Source organism: Brachypodium distachyon, chromosome 2 (assembly GCF_000005505.3).
Source record: "Brachypodium distachyon strain Bd21 chromosome 2, Brachypodium_distachyon_v3.0, whole genome shotgun sequence".
Classification (NCBI taxonomy): domain Eukaryota; kingdom Viridiplantae; phylum Streptophyta; class Magnoliopsida; order Poales; family Poaceae; genus Brachypodium; species Brachypodium distachyon.
Window position 1 is genome coordinate 23202109 of NC_016132.3, and position 22076 is coordinate 23224184.

General features: G+C 46.8%; 2 protein-coding genes and 1 pseudogene across 5 annotated transcripts; 2 read left to right on the top strand and 1 right to left on the bottom strand.

Moving 5' to 3' along the window:
* Nucleotides 1-350: 350 nt before the first annotated feature.
* On the top strand, nucleotides 351-4924 carry LOC100832952 (LOB domain-containing protein 6). 4 transcript variants are annotated; one of them, XM_024458353.1, is made up of 3 exons: nucleotides 351-595; nucleotides 1225-2135; nucleotides 4549-4924. In XM_024458353.1, exon 2 carries the CDS (start codon nucleotides 1321-1323, stop codon nucleotides 2113-2115), a length of 795 nt encoding a protein of 264 aa, XP_024314121.1. In that variant the 5' UTR covers nucleotides 351-595; nucleotides 1225-1320; the 3' UTR covers nucleotides 2116-2135; nucleotides 4549-4924. The 4 variants fall into 4 exon arrangements, with proteins under 4 accessions (XP_024314121.1, XP_003568446.1, XP_010231373.1 ...); XM_003568398.4 differs by having other exon boundaries at nucleotides 1296-2135; nucleotides 4546-4924; XM_010233071.3 differs by having other exon boundaries at nucleotides 1296-2135.
* A 7917-nt stretch (nucleotides 4925-12841) lies between these two features.
* Nucleotides 12842-15611, top strand: LOC100837774 (G-type lectin S-receptor-like serine/threonine-protein kinase At2g19130). The gene has a single exon (XM_014898805.2). The coding sequence runs from the start codon at nucleotides 12883-12885 to the stop codon at nucleotides 15430-15432; it is 2550 nt and encodes an 849-aa protein (XP_014754291.2). The 5' UTR covers nucleotides 12842-12882; the 3' UTR covers nucleotides 15433-15611.
* A 1553-nt stretch (nucleotides 15612-17164) lies between these two features.
* LOC100838080 lies at nucleotides 17165-20966 on the bottom strand (annotated as a pseudogene).
* Between the last annotated feature and the right edge of the window lie 1110 nt (nucleotides 20967-22076).

Genomic DNA, 22076 nt, shown 5'->3' on the forward strand with positions numbered 1-22076 from the left:
GGTAGTCCGAAATGGGGAACTGGGAGGGGGGTGGTTACCTAGGGTTTTTGGTTGGTTTCCTTTCTATAGGTAGTATTGGATCTAGATCCAAGGTCATAAGAGTTGTCTCGTTTTTTAGAAAAGAAAATAGCTACAATTTGCATTTTATAAAGTGGAAATTTTACCACATGCATATATATGGTGTGAAACCGTGAATCTCAGCGCATGATCTTGTAAAACACCAAAAACAGAAGGCCTCTATCAGTAACCTCCAATAATGAAGAAACAAATCATTTCTTTTGAACCCTCCATTCCCCAATTAATCTCACCCCCGGCCCTTCCCTCTCAACATATACCACGCAGCTGACACCATCTTTTGGTCTCGTCACTTTCATACTCCCTTCCCTCTCCAAAGCAAGCAGCCAAGAAGAAGAGGAATAATTAAAAAGGCAAGTCGGAGCGAGGCAGCAGCTACCTAAATAGGAGGAGGCCGGGAAGAAGCCGGTGGAGAGTGGAGACTACACGAGGAGAAGGGAGCAGGGAGGTGATTGAGGCCCGGTTAGCGCGCGTCCGCGCGCGGCACCAACTGAGCAGAAAACTTCGTCCCACGGAAAGGGTGCGTACTAGCTCTACTCTGGGGTTCCCGTACGTCGGCGTCGGATCCAATTGTGTCCTACTTTTGTTTGTCCTCTTTTATGTTCTTTTCTTCCTCGTCCACTTCTTTCGATCTCTTAGTTCTTTGATTTTCTCATATGCCTCTTCCTTGGTGCCTAGCTATATAACTGATTCTAAGCATTTGCGATCTGTTGATCCCATCAAACACTTGTGCTTACACCAGCTAGCTTGTCTCTTATTGTTCTATTCTAGTGTTGGGATCGGCCGATCGATGGCAGTAGCACATGTGCGCAAGAACCGGCCTTTCCCTCTGCCATGCTCTTTCACTTGGGCAAACCTGATCGAGAAGGAAAAGAAAATAGATCATGCATGGATAGTTCATACATACATAGTTGGAACATATCACAAACAAATTAAAAAAAATCTCTTTTTGACAAAAATATAATAAAATGAAGTTTTTTCTCGTTCCATAGAGGAACCATATCGAAGAGTAGGTAATATACAATTCTGTAGTTTCTTAGAATAGTTTCGTGTTTATACATGGCAAGACTAAAAAGTTATGGTTTCTTTCCCCTCCCTCATTTCCTTTTGCTGCTCCAATTTCCCATACCAAACTTTCCTTCTTTCCAGAAGAGAAACCGTCACCTGACCGTCCGTCTTCTCAATCTTTCCTTTGGTTGGATTGTTTCGGATCTCTCTAGCTCCCAGGAAGAAAGAGATCACCCGATGGCCTCCTCTTCGGCGTCGTCGCTGCCAGGCTCCGTGATCACCGTGGCCTCGTCCGCAGCCGCTGCCGCGCTCTCCGGCGGCTCTGCCGGGGCCGGGGCCGGGGCGACGGGCTCGCCGTGCGCGGCGTGCAAGTTCCTGCGGCGCAAGTGCCAGCCGGACTGCGTGTTCGCGCCCTACTTCCCGCCGGACAACCCACAGAAGTTCGTGCACGTGCACCGCGTCTTCGGCGCCAGCAACGTGACGAAGCTGCTGCACGAGCTGAGCCCGTTCCAGCGGGAGGACGCCGTGAACTCGCTCGCCTACGAGGCCGACATGCGCCTCCGCGACCCCGTCTACGGCTGCGTCGGCGTCATCTCCGTGCTCCAGCACCAGCTCCGCCAGCTCCAACAGGACCTCTCCCGCGCCCGCTTCGAGCTCGCCAAGTACCAGCAGCAGGCTGCCGCGGCTGCTGCTGCCGCGGCAGATTTCGGCGGTAGCGCCAACAATAACTGCACGCAGAACTTCATCAACATCAGCCACCACCACTCCACCACGGCGATCGGCGCGGGTGTTGTTGGAGTTGGTGGTGGGTTCGGCCACGGCCACGACCAGTTTGCCGCAGTGCAGATGCTGGCCAGGAGCTACGAAGGGGACAGCGGCGCGATCGCCAGGCTCAGCGTTAATGGCGGCAGCGGCTACGACTTCGGGTACTCATCGGCCATGGGCGGCGTCGGTGGGCCGGTGTCCGGCCTCGGGCCGTTCTTGAAACCGGGCACGGCCGGCGGGGACGAGCGGCACACCGCCGCCCAGTAGACATCGATCTTTAGCAGCAGGTTCGGCATTTCTTACCCAGCTAGCTCGATCACACACTGGAATAATTATTAATTTGTTTTGCCTTTAATTAATTTCTTGTATGTTTGTGTACCGTGCATGTATAGTAACTAGTATTCTCTTTATCTACTGTGTTCATGATCTGCCAAAACTTTTCTTGGATCATTAATTTCATACTATGGTATACTCCTAATAAACAGTTTGGGTAGTAAACGTACAGTACTAATTATAACACTGCATGCATGCATGCAACCCACAATCGATTTAATTTGCCAATTTAGATTTTTGTGTAGAGGCACTATAGTATGTATAGGACTGTTTGTGATGCACAATTTAGTTTGTACTGTGCCCCAGCTGCTGTATACATTGTTTGCTAACTCCTCTCACTGTATATACAACTGATGCATACTTAGGCTTGTACTTTCACACAAGCTGAACTGTACGTGCATATTAAGAATACCTGGCTTTCTGATTTCCTACTGTTGAACACTCACTGTGAAGCTAGCTATATATGTGCATGCATCTCCATATATATATATTCCCCTACAGTGAGCATTTTTGACAAAAGGCAATGTGAGGATGCCCTATACGTGTAAGGTTTGGAAACTCACATTGTCTTTTCTCGTAATTTCCTTTAAGCAACCAAGAAAACAACATATATATAGATGTCGATCTTTCATAGTCATATGGTAAAAAAGATACCGGCCTTAATTTATATGTGCATTAATTGCAATATAATCATGCATGGATGCAAGAGTGTACTCCCGTATACTAGATGCCCTTGGAATTAACTGGATGGGTACTAGTTGATATTTTATGTCATACATGCATATGAAACTAATCTCTTTGAAGTTAATAAAAAAGAGAGGTCAATTTCAAGATCCAAAACATTAGTACTGAAAGACTGTGGTATGTTTGTCACACTACTAACCTGATCATGGTCGGCCTCTTTACATGTACTACTAACCTACAGCTAGCTAGCTGATCATGGTCGGTCTCTTTGTCACACAACTACTACTTTGTGCTGGTGTGTGTAGAAATCAGTTAATTAAATTCCTCGATCTTCTCTGCGAAAAGAATGACTAAATTAATTCTTTCATGGATCATGTATACTATACAGTCTATACTATTCCTACAAATTTTAAGTTGAACTATATTCAAAAAACTCATCATACTAGACCTGATTTTTTTTAGTTGCGGTCTTTATTTTTATTTTTTTAGAAACACCAATTACAACACAGACAAAAAACACAGCACGCACGTACTTTCTCCATTCCCCGAAACACCTCTTTTGTTTTCTCATTTGTTTCAGAATATACGTCATTTTTCTTTTGACTTCTGCACCTGGTTAATAACTGCTCACATACATTTAGTCTTAATCCAATATGAGTGGTCAGACACTATAAAACGTCAGCTGTCTTGGGTCAAGTGCATAAATCTATATGAGGTGTCTTATTTGTGAAATGGAGGGAGTACATGATATGTCTTTAGAACACCGGGTAGGTGAGGAATCATAGTACTTGCTTTATTGAACCTGCCTTTTTCATTAGAATTATAGTCAATTTACTCTAGAAGACAAATGAGCACGGGTAAAGGTCTAGATTCACTCTATGCCACTGAGAAATTAATGTCTTAATCCCTTCCAAAAAAAGAGAAATTTCTTCTTAATCCCTTCCAAAAAGAAGAGAAAAACCATGAGTTAGTAGAGATCCTTAAATTTTAGGCTTCGAGCCAAGAAAAAAGGCGTATCTTTTCCTCTGCAGAAACAACAGAAAACCATCGCCTTAAAATCTACTGCCGTTCTGCTAAATATTGAGTGGTATAGTAAGAAACGTTGTATTTGTCAACAATACAAGGCCTAAAATTTTACACACTTAGTGGATCTCTACGATAAGTGGATTTAACCTAATGCTAATAGAGGATATATATTTGTAACTACCATATATAATTAGTGGTATGTACAGATCGAATAAAGTCACTGTGCTGAGTGGCATAGAGTGAGTCGAGCTGCGGTATGGAAGAATTCTCCTTTTGTTTATCTTAGAATGCTTGTTAGAATCATTAATTATGTATGCATACTAGTAGTAACTATTCCGATCCATATTAATTATCGAAATATTACATGTATCTAGACGTTTTTTGGGCATAGATACATACATATTTGGGCAAATTTGAGACAATTAAAATGGATCGGAGGAAGTACTCTCTCTGTTCCATATTAACTGACTCAAGTTTGCCCAAATATGAATGTACCCACGCCTAAAAAACGTCTAGATACATGTAATAAAAAGTCGCTTAATATGGGACGGAGGAAGTAGCTACTAGTAGTTAATAGGGTTCGTGCGGAAAATTTATTTGCTGCTGAATTTTTAACTAATTGTCTCTTTTTTAACACACTCATTTACACCCCAGCAGGCAACTGACTCGAGGATGAGCCACAAAGAACTGAAGACTAAACCGGTGAAAGATCCTGAAGATCGTTGAAGTACTGGCTTCTCCATTTTAATTACGTGCAGAAGAAAGGGAGTTCTTGAATTAATTGGCACTGCTTGTTTGATTTGTTGATGCCTTATCTCTTTTGTTCAATCCATAAAAACCGAACCATATATGTATCCTCATTCCCCAGCAGCTAGTGTGTCTGTGTGTGTGTGTGGTTTGCTGCATTATGATCTACTTGAGCTGCTTTCTTGTCCCTTGTTTTATCAAATTTATATGGAGGTAGTGTTGCAAATGTACGTGGACAAAACATTGAAACTGCTAATCAAGTTTTACTGGACTTTACCTTGACAAAGTGGGTGAACTTTTTTTATATAGAAGAAAGTGGGTGCACTTTTGTTGGGATATTCTACTCATGTTAATTTTGTGAAGGCAAGTCAGACTTTGACTTCTGACAGCATAGAGCTCTAGCTATATAGGTAGATGACGACTTCTGTAGAAACATAAATATATGGAGAGGCTGCAACTACACTTTGCTTGCTGCAGAGGTTTACATGCACAGATATTGATAGACTACTACAGTAACTCCGTAGCATCGGGACCAATCTTAGCTAGGCTGCTGCTCTTGCAATAGCTAGGGCAAAAGAGAGGCAATGAGTACAAGCTAGCATATGCCTGACCGTCAGATGATGATCAGAGCCAGTAGTCAATATAGCGTTTCTCTGCCGGAAGAATATTTAAACATGCATTCTTGATCGATCGAGAATTCGAGATGCGATGCATGGAAAACACCGTGGAAAATGGCCTTGGCACTAAATGCACGCGTGCATGATCCATACAGAAAATAGCTAGAGCTAGCTAGCCGGCCGTCTGCACGGCTGAAGCATGCATGCATATCGATCGCACTGTTGCACACACATGCATGCCAACCCAGCTAGCCGGCCCCGAAGGCTAGCTAGTGGGGTTGGTTGACCGTGCGCATCTTGTTCAAGTCGCGACATTAACTTGCTTCCCTCTTTACACATATGTATGGAATTTGTGAATGCCGCCCTAGCTCTCTCTAGCGCTCTCTCTCTCTCTCTGGGGCCATGAGCCCAAGACATGAGGAAGGTGGGAGGTTTGGAGAGGAGGCAGAAGGCATTTTGCAGGGAGGTGTGACAGAAGACGAGACACAAACAGAGATGGGAAAGAGTGATCAATGAAAGCAGGCCGGGCCTGCCCAAAAATGCCGTTCTGCAGGAGATGTTCAATGCGCGCATATATTCATTCAAACACTACTATATCCCCCTCCCCTGCATTCATGGCTCCATATACCAACACGAGCTCCTTCTCTCTGTACGTACTCCAGCAAGCACGCGTCTCCAGTCTCCACACTGCTGTTGTACGTATACAGATGTACGCATGCATCACACTTTGCAGAGGCAGAAGATACAGTCCAATTCTTCCGCCCTGATCCCTGTGCGCGTTAAATGCGAATGCTTCCGGCCGCTCGACAGATCGATGAGATGATCGATCCCTGTCTCAGTCTCCGTGTGTCTGAAACTCTGAATACACCGCCGATTTAATGCTCCCAACAAACTCTTCAGTATATATATGCGATTATATTCCCCCATTATTCATCCCCGGCCCAGTGATGCGATCGATCGGAGCCAAGAGCCTAATTATGCAGACTTTACAGTAGTACTACTGTCTGACACTCAAGAATTTCCTTGATCTGAAATGCTAGATTAATAATTTCAGAAATTAAGAAGCCAATCCATCGTCTACTGCTGTAATTTTAACTGATTGGCCTAGCTAGTTGGGGAAGGTGGCTTTGCTTCACCACCGTTCCAAGCCAAGCACAGCTCACAGAGCAGAGCAGTGGGGTAGCCTGAAACGGGCTAGCAGCTAGCAGTGAGCAATGAAAGGCACAGTGCGGGAAAGTGTGGCAGTACTGCAAGTGTATATGTAAAGATTTGACTTGGCAGCCAGAGCAGGCTTGACGGTGACAACATTCCACGGTCGCAGCGCCCGGTTCGAGGGCTCGATCTGATGCATTCAGTCACCCACGTCGCGTCAAATCACACGCGCAGTGCACCTAGTACTCCACGGCTGCGATTAGACAGGTATAGTATACGGGTGGCATGATCTGACACCACGCGCAGCAAATTCATTGGCTGGCCTGCGTGCGTGCCGATGGATTGGTCGTGCTCATCTTTGTAACGGTTGTTGCGGAAAACACGTATTGGACGGCTAATCCGTTGCACAAAAGTCTTAATCCTCATTTGGCCTCATTAACTATTTCTGACCGGTGGGGCCCACTAGTCAGAGACACGATGGTACTTTCACCATTTTTCTCCGGCCAACCCACCGCTCCCGTGCCAAAATTCCGGCCGCCACCACTGTGATGGAGGCCGCCGTCGACATGCCCACCGCACCCGAGGGCTCCGCCGACCCTGGTTGCCCCCGCTGGTGCTTCGGCATTCCCTCCAGCCTAGCTACGGCCGCGTCGGTCCCCGCCCCCAAGTCAAAGGCGGCCCGCCCCGATTCCGGCGGCTGCCATGGAGCTCGCTGGCACCGTCCCCGCCACCCCACCCATCACCGAAGCACTGCATCGCCGTGCGCCCCACTGATTCTGACCGCCACCGCCACCTCACCCACCACCGTCTCGAAGCCCAAGGTGCAGCGGCGGATCGGGCTGGCACCGCTGCCGACCGGCGCCCCATGGCCCACCTCTGCGCATGCGGCCTCCTCCGCTTGACTCCACGACCCTCGAAGCCACTTCCTCGACCCGCAGGCGAGCAGCAGCAAGCGCGAGCGGCAGCGCTACAGAAGCAACGGACGTGCGGCATGGCAAGCAAATGCTTGTCTCTGACTAGTGGGCCCCACCGGTCAGAAAGCTAGTTAACGAGGCCAAACGAGGATTAGGACCTTTGTGCAACGGATTAGACGTTGAGTAGGTGTTTTTCGCAAAAAAAAGTCGTCGAGTAGGTGTTCTCCGCAACAACCCTCCCAAAGATGAGTGGAATGTGCAATTACCTCTGTTAAACATGTAGCCCTGCGCGCCGAGTCAATCAATATTACCAACATGCGGTCTCCGGTTGGAGGTAGGGACGCTTAACGAAATCAATCTTACCTTGATCTTTCACATGCCCTACATCACACATTCATCTCTGTTTCTGTTTGATGTAGCCATTGATGAAAAAAAATAGGTTTTTTTACTGTACCTTTTGATACTAGAGTAAGAAATGAGTAGTAGAACGTCAATTAGCAGGAGCATTTATATTTTTTACCGTGCAACCTGTTTTTTCAACGAGAAAATAATAATCTTGATTTTCGCAAAAAAAAAATCTTGATCGGGCTAGGCTTGGGCTTGCCAATTAGCATCACAATAGATCGATAGCATCTCGTCCTATCGCCGTGAGAAAAAAAACGCATCCCGTCGCCGTGACCGAGTTTGTCAGAAGGGACAAATGGACTTGACCAAAAGTTGACTTTTTAAACCCCGAGTCATGTGAGAAGTCTGAGATCATGGCTAGGTTTGTCTCGCCGAGTTGGTCAGAAGCGACTATAAGCTGGATCGGATGAGTTGATGGAGTTGACCGAAAGTTGACTTTTTAAACCGTGAGTCATGTGAGAAATTTGAGACCAAGCCATGGCTGAGTTCGTCTCGCCGAGTTGGTCGGAAGCGACTATAAGGTGGATCGAATGAGCCGACGGAGTTGATCGAAAGTTGACTTTTTAAACCGTGAGTCATGTGAGAAATCTGAGACCATGGCTAGATTCGTCTCACCGAGTTGGTTGGAAGCGACTATATGGTTCATCGGATGAGGCGACAGAGTTGACTGAAAGTTGACTTTTAAAACTGTGAGTCATTTGAGAAATCCGAGAGCATGACTAGGTTCGTCTCACCGAGTTGGTCGGAAGCGATAGACATCGATTGGATGGGCCGACATAGTTGGGCGTGAATCATGTGGGAAATCCGAGACACAAAAATGTGGTAATGTGAAGTGTGCTCTCATACATCTATACAAAATTGACTAAAAGAATAATATTGAAATAGAAAAATTGGGAGAACAAACTGTTCATGTGAAGAACAGTAGATCGCGTATCCATAGCAAATCCACATATGTGATAATTTGGTGTGCGTTCTTACCTCCCAAGGGAAGCCGCATGTATGTATTTGGCAAGTGTTTATATACATGGCAACACTACGAACGTACAAAAAGGAAGGCACTGATTGATACTTTCCGTCTACGTGTCTTAACATCCATATTTCCACTGGACGATTTTGACTATCCACATTTTGATACTCTGTTTTGATACTCTTGTTTTGACCACCAATATAAATCAATATGGCCTTCAGATCTAATAAAATGGATGGCTCACAACGGTTTAAAGGTACCCTAAAGGACCTGATTAAAAAAAAGTGCAAATAATGGTGTGCGTAGACTAATCGAGAGACAGGTCATAGCTGCTGTCTGCTGATCGGTGCTTCTGTTCTGCTAATGTAGCTTAGGCTGACACTACATCGTTCCCCAGCCGTAACGTGTAGATAGGATAGCTGAGTGGATTTGCTGATCGTGGATGACTAACTGATTAATGAGTTGTCCGGTTGCAACCTGCAAGCAAGCAATTCTTCTTATCCCGGCGTGTCCATGATGATTAGAAAACACGCGGAGAGAGAGAGACAGACAGAGAGATAGAGTGAGGTGGCAGTCTCTGGTCCTCTGGCACACAATGAATGAAGGAGGAAGTGATGCATGGAGCTGAGAGAGATGGATCATGGATGGCATTGAAGTAGACAGTGCCAAGACCAGATGTTATGTTCAATTGCTCATGCTAGCCGCGCGCCACACCTAGCTCGCATTTGACCATTCCTTCTTGGAGTTTGGTTCTGGATCCTTTTGCTTAATTTTGACTTCTTTTTATCAGTGGAGGGGGGAGTTGAACATGCATGATGGTAGACTGGTAGTATATATTGTGCATGGGAAGAAGGTGAGGAGAAGGTTACAAGGAAGACAGACACAGGCCGGAGAGAAAGTGCACCTGAAGTCCTGAAGGCAGGGAGGCATGCATGCAGATTCAGTGCACTACCCCGCGTATCATGGCGTGCTCATCATCATCATCGCTGCTCATCTACATGCCTTTTTGCAGTCAGCGAAACATAAGGATATCTCCACGTACCTCTGTGACCAGCAACTTGATCCAGATTCCAGAGCGGGCGTGTGATGGCGAGCGACTGATCGATTTGTAGTCGTGTTTGTTTTGTTTCCACGCGTTGCTGTTCTGCTCTGGGCCTCTGGCCCTCTTGGATAGCTTGAGTAAGGAGTAAGGACGATAGAAGCTTATGGCGGCATGCAAGATCAGTAGGCTGTTGTTGGGCTCTTCGCGGCCTTTGTATTATTCAGCTGGGCTCGATAGTTCCTAAAGAAAGCTGGGCTCGAAACGACAAGAGGTGGGCTTGCTATAGGCGGCCGTTCAAAAGATCCAGCTTCCCATTCCGATTTCAGCATCAAAGGTGGAGTTGTTAACATTCGGTCTGGTCCCTATAAAAACTGCCGCGCTGGAAGCCCATTGACCGCCTGGGAGAGAAACGGCCGGTTTGCCTGTATTTCCATCGATTGAGAGAATGGATTTTGATATGTACATCGTCGGGGCAACGGAACAAGATCGTACTGCTAGTGGGCGGGCGTCGGGTCGAGGCAGTAGGGAGGAGCTGCCGCCTGCTCCGGAGAATGGGGGAGGAGGAGGAGGCCACCTGATCCGTCGTCCCGGCTTCTGCTTCGGTGGGGAAAGAGGCAGCTGTGGCGACATCGGAGTCGGTTAGGTGACCCTACCGGACGAGGGGGCGGCGGCGGCGGGCCCTGCCGGCGGCTAGGTTTCCCGCATCGGGCGAGGTGGGGGTGAAGAAGGAGATCGGGACATAAGGGAACAGGAGAAATATGGTCCAAACCGAACATCTTTCGCTTGGCGGTGACAAAAAATGGCTGTAATTTTGAGCAGCTCCTAGTTTTACAATTTCGGGAATCTTAGGGTGTGCTGGGTAGTCTCCTAGCTTCTGGCTTCCCAAAACTCCAAGATGGACCAGTACCGAACAGCTAAACTCCACGAAGCCAGGTCTGAGGAGCTAGCCCAATTTGCTTGACAAAACTCGGAGCACCTTTCTCCAAATTCCCGGAATTGCAAACCACGGAGCAGCATGAAGTTACGGTCATCTTGCCACCGCCAAGTGAAAAACGGTTCCGTCTTGTTCTATTTTCCTCCCGATCCCCTTTTTTTTTTCCCGGTCACATCCTCTTGATCCCCTTCTTCGCCCTGCCAACCCGCCGCCGGTAGAGCCTTCTCTTCCGCCGGCCCCATTTCCTCCGGTAGGGCGCTGCAGCGGCTCCCCACCGTCGTGTGTGCCACGAGGCTCAAGTCCCCTGCCATCGCTGCCATGGAAGCCGATGTTGCGGATTCGGCGGTCAGGAGGTCGTCGGCGTAAGAGAGAGGGAGCCGCGGACCCTGGCTCTCCCACTACTACCCCAAGTCGCTGCCAGTCAGGTACACAGATGTGGCTTCGCCGCTTGTGTGTGAAGGCGACCTCTCTCCTGGGAGAGAGATTTGAACGGAGAGAAGAGGCTCGCAGATGGAGGCGGAGGACGAGCGGCGGCTTCGGCGGATCGATCGGAGCAAACGAGGAAAACATAGAAGGATCGATCCGACTACGAGGAGTTCGTTGACCCGCTCGAGAAGTCCACGGTGGCCGACCCATAGGTTGGGCCTAGTTGGCTTAATGGGCTTCCGGCCCAACGGTGGAGCAGAGTAGTACCGAGCGTTTCTACCTCTACCTGAGACGCCAAAGTCGAGATGGGAAGCTGTATTGGTGGAGTTTCAGAAGGGCTGACTACTTCTGAACACACCCGTAAAAAAGATGCTCCATGTTTTGTATAGCAGATTTGGCTGATTTTAGGTGTTGACACTATTTTAGTTTGCCTCAAATACTAATCATTTTAGGTGGCAGTTTTTGACTAGTGATGGCACTAAAAGTGTAGGGCTCTTTGATTCGCGGGATAGGAAAAATACAGGAATTGAAAAACCGTAAGATTGCAATGTCATGCCCATTCAAATCCTACAGGATTGTGGTTAGACCAATGTTTGTTTGATTGAACACAAGAAAAACAAAGGAAATTGAAAAAGAGGTGGGAGTGGATGGAAAATTTCCTACGAATGTAGTGAAGTAGAATTCTTAGGAAAAGTTTCCATGGGGTTCAATCCTACAAATCAAACAACTCATGTAGGAAAAAATCCTGAGGATTCTAATCCTCCAAATTTCTATGAAAATCTTTTGAATCAAATGAGCCCTAAATCTGGTTTTGTGGCACCCTTTTGAATTTTTCAGGCATTTTTTGAATGCCTTCTATTCTCAGCCGTGGCGTAGGGACGGAGATAAGTTTTGGCATTCGTCCCATCTCTCCTAAGATATTCTAGTCTAGGTCCACTACTGCCCGCTAGCATTTCAGATACGATTATGCATGTGTGCATCAGGCGATACATAGATCGGGGATTATATATCCTCCTTTTCAGAAAAAAATAATCAGATATGATTAAATCATGGCACTCGCAGCAGCCGAGAAGCACACCATCAGGGGCGATGGCCACGTTTACTCCAGAATAACACATAGCCGGTGACCCGGCGTCAATGTTAATTTACGCAGGATCAATGCATGGTTTCTAGGAATGTGAGTCTGTGCAACCTTCTTCTGCAGTCGGCAATAAACAAGCAGAAGGTGAGCATTACCAGTATATTGCTTGACTCAAGCTCAGTCAATCATTCTCGTGGTCAGACAAAAGTGTTTGAGCGCAAAAAAGAAAAAGAAAAAAAGAAGACAAAAGTGTTTGAATGTTCAGTTCAGTCATCAACTACCTCCAAAGACACCCGCATATATTATCTGCCCACAAACTTTGCCATCAACCACCCTGACACTGCATGTGTGCTTCCGTCGCCGCGGTCCTGAATTCCAAGTCATTGCCGAACCCTCTCACGGTTCTTTACAAAAAGAAGAAAAAATCCTCTTCACGGGTCATTAAGTTCAGTCTTCCGCGACCCGTTCGGTTCGTCCCCAGGCAAACAACGCTGCATTGCAAACAATTTGCGTTGTTGACTTGTTGACTCCAACACTTGGCATGCAGCCCCAGTGATGTGGACGCACCACCGTGCCGCTCGGGACGGGACTGCCTGAACGCTCCGCATGCAGCAGGTGCTTGTTGCCCGATGCTACAAGCGTCAGCTATAAATAGCCGGAACGGAGGACAAGTTTACTACAGTACATCGCTCGATTTAATTGGGCGATGGCAGGCGCGATTCCGGCGGGTTGTTCCACATTGCTCATGTTGCTCGGGTTACTCCTGCTTATCTGCACGGGTGGTTTACCACTAGTGCGTGGCGCAGACACGGTCTCCGCGGGCCGGCCGCTCTCCGGCAACCAGAAACTGGTCTCCGCGGGAGGCAAGTTCGCCCTGGGATTCTTCCAGCCAAACGGAGGAGCCGCCGGCAGATGGTACATCGGCATCTGGTACCACAACATCTCGATGCAGACCCCAGTCTGGGTGGCCAACCGCGACAGCCCGGTCCGGGACCCGGCCACGTCGCGCCTCGCCATGGCGCCCGACGGCAACCTCGCCCTCTTCGACGGTAATTCCTCCAGCTTATCGCCCGTCTGGTCTACCAACGCCAACGCCAGCTCCATCGCAGGCGCCACGGGCGTTATCGCCGTGCTCCTCGACACGGGCAACCTGGTGCTCGCGCCGGCGTCGTCCAACGCGTCGTCCGCGGTGCCACTGTGGCAGAGCTTCAACCACGTCGGCGACACGTGGCTCCCGGGCGGGAAGCTGAGGCGCGACAAGCGCACGGGCGAGATCCAGGGGATGGTGTCCTGGAGAGCGCGCGGGGACCCTGGCACGGGCAGCTACGCGCTGCAGCTGGACCCGTCCGGGACGCCGCAGTACGTGCTGCTGTGGAACGGGACGCGCGAGTACTGGGCAACGGGCAACTGGACGGGCCGGTCCTTCACGGGCGCGCCCGAGGTGGCCGCGTCCAGCGGCGGCTCCGGGTACAGCTTCGAGTTCGTGGACAACGAAGTGGAGAGCTACTTCACGTACAACTTCGCCGTGAATTCGACGGTGTACCGGTTCGTGATGGACGTGTCGGGGCAGGTGAAAGGGTGGTTCTGGGTGGAGGCCACGCAGGGGTGGAACCTTGTGTACGCCGAGCCCAAGGACCCGTGCGTCGTGCCGCGCGGCTGCGGCGCTTTCGGCGTGTGCAGCGAGAGCGCTTCCGCGGCGTGCGACTGCGCCAGGGGGTTCCGCCCGCTGAGTCCAGCGAGCTGGGCTCTCGGTGATTTCACCGCCGGGTGCGTGCGTGGCTCCCAGCTGCAGTGCGCCAAGAATAGCAGCGGGGGCTTGAACAAAGTGGAGCAGGACAAGTTCCTTCGCATGGATGTCGTGAGGCTCCCGGATGACGGTCGTGTCTTAACCGGAGCCGCGAGCTCTGGAGGTGACTGCCAGCGGGCGTGCCTAGGGGACTGCACGTGCTCTGCCTACGCCTACAACGGCAGCTGCTTCCTGTGGCACGACGACCTTTTCAACTTACAGGGCGGTGTCGGCGAGGGAAGTCGCCTCTACCTCCGTCTGGCGGCCTCGGAGCTCCCAGGCGCGAGGAGCCACAAATGGCGGAACATCAAGATTGTCCTCGGTGCACTAGGCGTCTTCTGCTTCGTGATCGCTGCCTCCATTCTTCTCGTTCGTGTAACAAGGAAGAGAAGAGCAAAGAGAGTCAACGGTCTCACCATCGGCGATGGCTCTGTGACCAGCTTCAAGTACAAGGACCTGCAGTTCCTGACCAAGAATTTCTCCGACAAGATTGGCGGCGGCGCCTTTGGGTCGGTGTTCAAGGGCCAGTTCTCCGACAACACCGTCGTGGCCGTGAAGAAGCTGGAAGGGCTGCGGCAGGGCGAGAAGCAGTTCCGTGCCGAGGTGAGCACGCTGGGCACCGTCCAGCACGTGAACCTGATCCGCATGCTCGGCTTCTGCTCCGAAGGCGGCGACCGGAAGCTGCTCGTGTACGAGTACATGCCCAACGGGTCCCTCGACCGGCACCTGTTCCGCAAGACGTTCTACGTGCTGAGCTGGAAGGCGCGGTACCAGGTGGCGCTGGGGGTTGCCAAGGGGCTGTCCTACTTGCACGACAAGTGTCGGGACTGCATCATCCACTGTGACGTCAAGCCGGAGAACATCCTCCTGGACGGCAGCTTCGCGCCCAAGGTGGCGGACTTTGGGCTCGCCAAGCTCGTCGGCCGGGACTTCAGCCGGGTGATCACCACAATGCGCGGCACCATCGGGTACCTGGCGCCTGAGTGGATCAGCGGCGAAGCGATCACGGCCAAGGCTGACGTGTTCAGCTACGGGATGATGCTGTTCGAGATCGTGTCCGGGAGGAGGAACATCGAGGAAGGGCAGAGGCGGTTCGAGATCGAGATGTCATCGTCAACGGCAGCGACAGCTGATGCCGGTGGAGAGCAAGCGACGGCAACGGCGACGTCGTTCTTCCCTTTGGTGGTCGCCAGGAGGCTAATGGAGGAAGGGGATGTGAAGCCGTTGCTGGATCCCGAGCTGGAAGGGGACGCCAACGCCGAGGAGCTGAGGAGGGTGTGCAAGGTCGCCTGCTGGTGCATCCAGCACAGTGTCGACGCGCGGCCGACGATGGCCGTAGTGGTGCAGGCACTCGAAGGGTTAACGAACGTCGAGATGCCACCGGTGCCTGTGTACCTTGAAGTGCTCGCTGGACGGCCAGCGCATGAGACGGCGGACCATAGCTTGTATTACACGCCTGATGCGGTGTAATAAAAGTGTAAAACCGTGGAATTGGCAATGCTGTGGTAGTGTGAAAGTTATTATTTTCGCTCAATTTTCTAGGCGCAGCTCGCTCAATTTAATTGATGATCTACGTGGGAGTGGACCGAGAAAATTCTTGTAAGTCAAAAGTGAACGAACCTAAATGTTTAATATTTCTCCAACAAGAATTGAATAGATGCACGTTTTAGAAATGGTGTGCAACTCCATCAATTTAGATAATTATTTAAATGTCGATCGACATAGTTATAACATGTAATACGTTCGTGTAGTTCTAGGTTAGTAAGACAAATTAGAATCTAACACGGGATCCAGGATTACCTCAACAATCAGGATTGTCGTCAATCCAAATTTTGAATTCAGAAAATATTGGAATTTAGCATGTGGCGCATTACATAAAAAATTCTTAATCTAAATTAAAATAAATTAAAATCAAACAACTCACATTGTCCAACTTTATTGAAAGCTTAAGGCGGCCTGAAAGGTAATTTATTTGGTTAAACAAGTTGGAATCTAACCAAGAATCCAACGTTGCCTTGGCAATCAAAGTAACAATAAATCATAATTTGAATTCAGAAATTTGAAATAGCAACTTGAAGATTAAATTTTGTAAATTTATAATTTAAAAATTAGAAAATTTGGAACTACAAATTGGATTACCAATAAGTGTTGAGCCACAACCACACACGTGATGCTAAAGATGAGCCTATGTGACATCGTCATCGTTTGCTACTATATGTTGTAGTCACACTCGAGACATAAAAAGGAGAGAAGGTGAACCGATCATGGCCACCGATTGACATCTTAATTTATAGAAGTAAAAGTTGTGCTAGCACACAATCATGTTGAATTTTCTTACATTTTGTTGTTGTATTACTGCGAAAGATGAGCAAAGCCGTGATTCTACCGGCAGAAGCTGCCACCCGTCTTATTATTATATTTTGTTGTTGTATGGTATGGGTCAATGGTATGTGGTATTGGTATATGATACGTGAATGATATTTTTCTTAGTATATGGTATCGGTCAATGATGTATGGTATTGGTATATGGTATGAGTTAATGATATATGATATCAGTCAATGTATGTGGTATTGGTACATGGTGCCAGTCAATGATATATGATTTTTTTTATATGGTATAAGATGCCACGTGTCAACGCATGGCTGGTTGCATGCAGCACATGGCTGGTTGCAGGCTACCACTAGATAGCGGAGCCGGTAGAAAAGAGTTTACCGAAATATGAGGTGAGGATAGACTGAAACACAAGCCAAAGAAACCAGCGCAAACCGAGGCGAATATGTAGTTCAGTTGTGTCCTTGAACCATGTCCGAGTGTTTCATTTGGACTTCAAAAAGACTCGTTATGGGAAACCATGACTACATGTGACATATCACCGCTACAAAAAGGGTTATCACTCGTGGTTTGAAAAAGAGGTTAATGGCGGGTTGGTGGCCCGCCACTAACCTTGCGCCAGTGGTTAGGGCAGACTTCAGTGGCGGTGCTTATACCCGTCATCGGTGGTACTGTACCAGTGACGGGTGTGTAAGACCACCATTGCTGCTCTTTTGAAAAAAAAATCTCGGGCTGCCCCCAGGCCCGCACCAAACCTGTTGAAAGCAAAATCCCGATCAATCCAAAAAAATTAAATTGCAGAAATTACAGATTTAAAATTCTCAGAGAAACAAAAGGCATTACAGAGCATAAGGTACACAGATCTATCCATACATCAAGAATTTAACATTGGAAAAGGAGTTCCTCGACAGCAGCAGCGGAATTAACCAAAACATTACAGGAGAGAAAATCATAAAGGAGTTCCATGGAGACGATGCATAAAGCATTACACAATTAAGCACATAAATATTATACACACATAAAAATACACCTTGATGCATGCATATTACACACGGTTACTGATAAATGCATATACCCACGCATGAACCTATAGAGTTCTGGACATACATACGCGATCACAAGTATTAGTTTCTCAGCCAGGTGCTAAGCAAGTTGACGTCTCTTATAACTTACCATTACTGTTCCTTGAGGTTTTAGGGCGAACTTGCTCCACTCTTCCTTGGGAAAAGGAGATATCAGTTTGAGCTCATAGTTCCTAAGCAAATAGCTCCATATTACTTTAATTTGTATGTAACCGTAGGCCTCTCCAGGGCAAGCATGCCTTCCACCAGAAAATGATGTGTAAGAGAATTTGCCTCCAACTTTGTCTTCCTCTCTCTCAGGACCAAACCGCTCTGGATCATATACCTCGGGATCCTTATAAATGTAAGGGATACGGTGATTGCGTACTGTAGGGCTCACAATTGTCTGTCCTGCTGGGATTTCATATTCATAGCCTTCTTTCGACCGTACAGTGAAGTGCTTACGAACTTTACGAAGTAACATTGGTGCCGTAGGGTGCAACCGTAGCGCCTCTTTGATGCTACTGTGCAGGGTATACATCTCTAGTAAGACATGGTAGTCGATCTGCCTCCCGAATTTTTTCATGATTTGCTTTTGCTCTTCGACAGCAGCCGTCAAGCACTTTGCATCGTTGAGTAGGTAAACTCCAGTCCAGGCACTAGAGATAGAACTCGTGTGCTCTCCAGCAAAGACCAAGCCAATCATTAACCCAGTGACCTCATCTTCAGTAATGGAACGCCCATCTTTGTACTTGGAATCAATCAGTTTTTGTAGAGCATCCTCCCCGACTTAGTTGTTTCCCTTTCGCGACCTCACGATTTTAGAGAGTATTTCCTTGAGCTTGATGCGTGCTCTGTCGCGTCGGCGGTTTGCTGGTATTGGGATGTATGGGAAGAAAAGATTGATAAAGGTAAGGCTATCTTCGACTTCATGGAACAATGTGTAGAACTTATCGAGCATCTTCTCCCGAATCTCTTTTCCGAGTAGGCATCGACCTGATATCAACATCAGTACTTGATCGAGTTCATGTTTAAGATCTATAACGCCTTCTTGTCCGCATTTTTCAAAGTAGCCCTGCGGAAACATGAATACAGATATAAGTGATCACATCATAATTATGTTAAGTGCAAATAGCTAGTGCAAGTGTATGTTCACTTTGATGATAGTACCTCTAGTTCTTGAAGCATGGGATCGACATGGCTCCTCAACTTGGATGGCTTTAGCGCATCGACACAGAAGCGGTTCTGTTCATTTCGTGTGGTGATATCTGTGCCATAGCCAATCTCTTGGCCAAACATTGGCACGGTGAACTAAAATTCACCTTGGCTAATCTCCGACTCAATTCCTTGGAAGAAATGAACCGACACCTCCGGTCCAATCAAGAAGGTTATCTTGGATCCAAATAAGTTTATCGTGAACACACTGCCAAACTTGGTATACAGATTACCGATCGTTGCTCGAATACCATGTATGAAAAGAGTACGCAAAACGGCTAGGAGAGCAATGCCATTCACCACAGGTGGAAGTGATTTTGTGATGGTTGGATCCAGGGTAGTTCTTCCTCTTCCAATCTTGGTGACAGCTATGGTGATAGAACAAATAGCTATGGACACCCATAGGGCGCTAGTTGCCAAGTCCATGTCGTTGTGGTTTGCACTTTGTAGCGACACCGACAGCAAACTAGAAAACAGGACTTCGCTAGCTAGCTGCAAGAACATGAAGACGAGTTGGAAGTTACAGCCATTGTTCTTCCGTTGAGGGGAAGTTACATTTTCAAGTTTTCATACCTTTACACGTGTGAACTAGCACGGTTTGCGAAGGAAACACTTTTGAAGTTTTAAGCATCTTCAGTACTTTAGCTCACATAGATATATATTGTTATATCATTTCAAAGAATACCAAATTAATCATAGTTGTGTATCATTTGTACTTGATACTAGATTTTTTTTTTGAAAAGGAGGATGAACCCCGGTCTCTGCATCAAAATGATGCATACAACCATTTGAAATGATAGGCAGTTGGTTGGCCATTTGTGAGAGACACTATGTTGTGTTTGACGTGAGATTAAATTTATACACTCAAATGAAGTTCAGATCTTGAACATGGTTGGTCGTTGGAAAGGCAAAAGTAATCAACCCCAATACATCTAAAAAAAGTAAAGTTAAATAATCCTATTGCATTTATAAATACGGAAGTATATCGTGTTCTGAACATGAGTCAACTGTTTGTTTGTTCATGGTTTTAGATTATAATCCATATTTAAAGTTTAGGATGCTGACAGGCTTGTCGACCTCTGTTTTGCATCTGACTAACTGAACACTGTTCTCTACCTGAGATGGCGGATTAAATGCGATATATATGGTACACACAATTAAAGTTCCCATGTTGAATTTGTCAATCGGTTGTTTGCACCGATGGATCGTGTGGCCAAGTTATATATATTTGTAAGTAAACTTGATAATAAGTCATACTGTGAAGATTAAAGTTTTGAGATTATTCTATCAGTATTCAGATAAAAGTTTACATGACGAGCTAATTGTTTTTTGTTTGCTTTATAGCAATATTTGATTAGTAAGTATTTCATTCGCTAGCCCGTCAATCAATTTTATATGATGTTTGTTATTAGTAGCCAAAGTAGAAATTTGAGTCATATGCATGTTGGAATATTGAGCTATAATTCCACAAGTATCCGTTTATAACTCATTCTTGTAAATATATAGAATGTAGATTATGACAAATGAAACTGACTTTACTACTTCATATTCTCATGACTTGTGAAGAAAACGATGAAAAATATAGTTGAGATTGTAATATGTTGTTGTCTAACAGGGTATATATATTACGTTTGTCACCATAGAAATAATGGTTAGTCCTACAAGGTGTTTAAACCAGTTAGATGTTTTATTACTATTTCAGAATATAGGTTGGGCATATATGGGCCTTAAAACACTTTAATGTTTTATTGTCAAATATATCCGTGTGGTACTTCCTCTCGGGTACCCCTCATTATAATAGATAATGGACTTAATTACATGGCCAAGCTAACATTTTTAGTTAAAAATAGGAATTGCTGAACGTTTATAAGTTTTCTTAAGCACAAGTCACACTTTTGTCCAATGGATCAACATCAGTCGCATGGAAAATCAATGTGCACAAAAATGTAATGGTAACAAAATAATTAAGGTTGGCATATATAGTAATATAGACATAGGTCTTTATAATGGAATCCGATCAGAAGATTGTATGGAAAAAAAGAGAGTTATAGACCTAGGAGAAAAACTAGTCGACCAATAGAACAACAAATTAACGGACAAAAGGTGAATGAATAAACTTAGTATTGTTTCACAAAGATAGATTATTTCCCTCGTTCTAGTCTATAAGTTACGGCAGCGCTAAGATGAAACATCAAAGGCCAAAGAAGTAGACGGGTTTTATTGAGCCAATGCAGAAAACGAAAATCAAATGCCATCGAAAGAAAAGAAGGAGCATGCCTGATCGAACTCGAAGGAGGGAAACACATCCAACGGGATCGGCGGATCGGGTGCAATGCAGACGCCCAAGTGTTACCCGTAATCCCGAAAGGCCTGAGGACAAACTGATAATGTGTCACGCATATAAGTATAGCAGCTAAGCATGGGGGACACGAGGAGTACTATTGCGACATAAAGAGATACGGTCATACGGATGAACGTACTTTGAAATATGCGCAAAAAAAAGGACGTGCTTTGAATGAACTGTTAGGGCGATAGAGATATGTACCTAGCTAGATGGCATGCAACAAGTGGTAGTACGTGCCAGCATAAATTACTTACAATTAGTTAGTTGGGCAGTGGCCGACTGGCCGTTATGAAACGTGGAAGCCCGCTCACGGCCTATGGGAAAAATCTTCGTGCACGTTTTGGATGCTTTCAAATTTTCTGCTCATGGTTCTTTTCTACGTAAAGCTCCTCCCAGTCAAAAGGATAAGACCGCTAAAGATCTTTCTTAATTGCATTTCTACACATAAATTGCATATGGTTTGTTTGGAAGGTCCTGCTTGGAAGCAATTTTGGGGCCCAGTACCGCTGTAATATCCGGAGCTGAAAACATTACGGGCCCAAACCCAAAACTGCGATTGGCGTTGTTATGTTTTTTTTTTCTCTCTCATGGTTTCAGCCCCTTGCGCCTGGTTACCGTAGAGGGATTTGTGGCGTGTTTTGAAGTGGGATCGGGACCGCAAGGCATCGGCGGCCGGTGACTAGAGTTGGATTGGCGGCGAGAGGCGACGGTGATAGCCGATCTTGCTATCTCACGATGGATCATTGATGGTATTTTGCTTGCCGCACTTTGTGCAACGGCAGTTGATTGTAATCTTAAACGGCACTTTTAGCTAAATGATGATAATTACTTGCTAATTAATGACATTTGTGAGAGGGCGTGCGTCAAAATGAAGTCTAATTAACAACATTTTGTCTTAAACTCTGTTCACGTGGCTGGAGAGGGTTCTCAATTGAGCGTTCCTTTTTTTTCAAAACCCCCCTCGTGAACACTAGGTTGTGTTTGTTTGGACTGCAGCTATGAAGCTGCAGATTCTACAGCTGTAAATTTTAGAATCAGCTGTGACTGCCAGCTACAGCTTGAAGGTTGGAGTTGTCTAACTCATGTTTGTTTGTGCGGCTGGTCCGGCTACAGCTGCAACTGAAATGTGTTAAAATGACCTGAATGACCCTGTAGCTCTGTA

Excerpts from the sequence above, each read along its gene's own strand:
- LOC100832952 (XM_024458353.1), top strand. The coding sequence starts at position 1,321 with ATGGCCTCCTCTTCGGCGTCGTCGCTGCCAGGCTCCGTGATCACCGTG.
- LOC100837774 (XM_014898805.2), top strand. The coding sequence starts at position 12,883 with ATGGCAGGCGCGATTCCGGCGGGTTGTTCCACATTGCTCATGTTGCTC.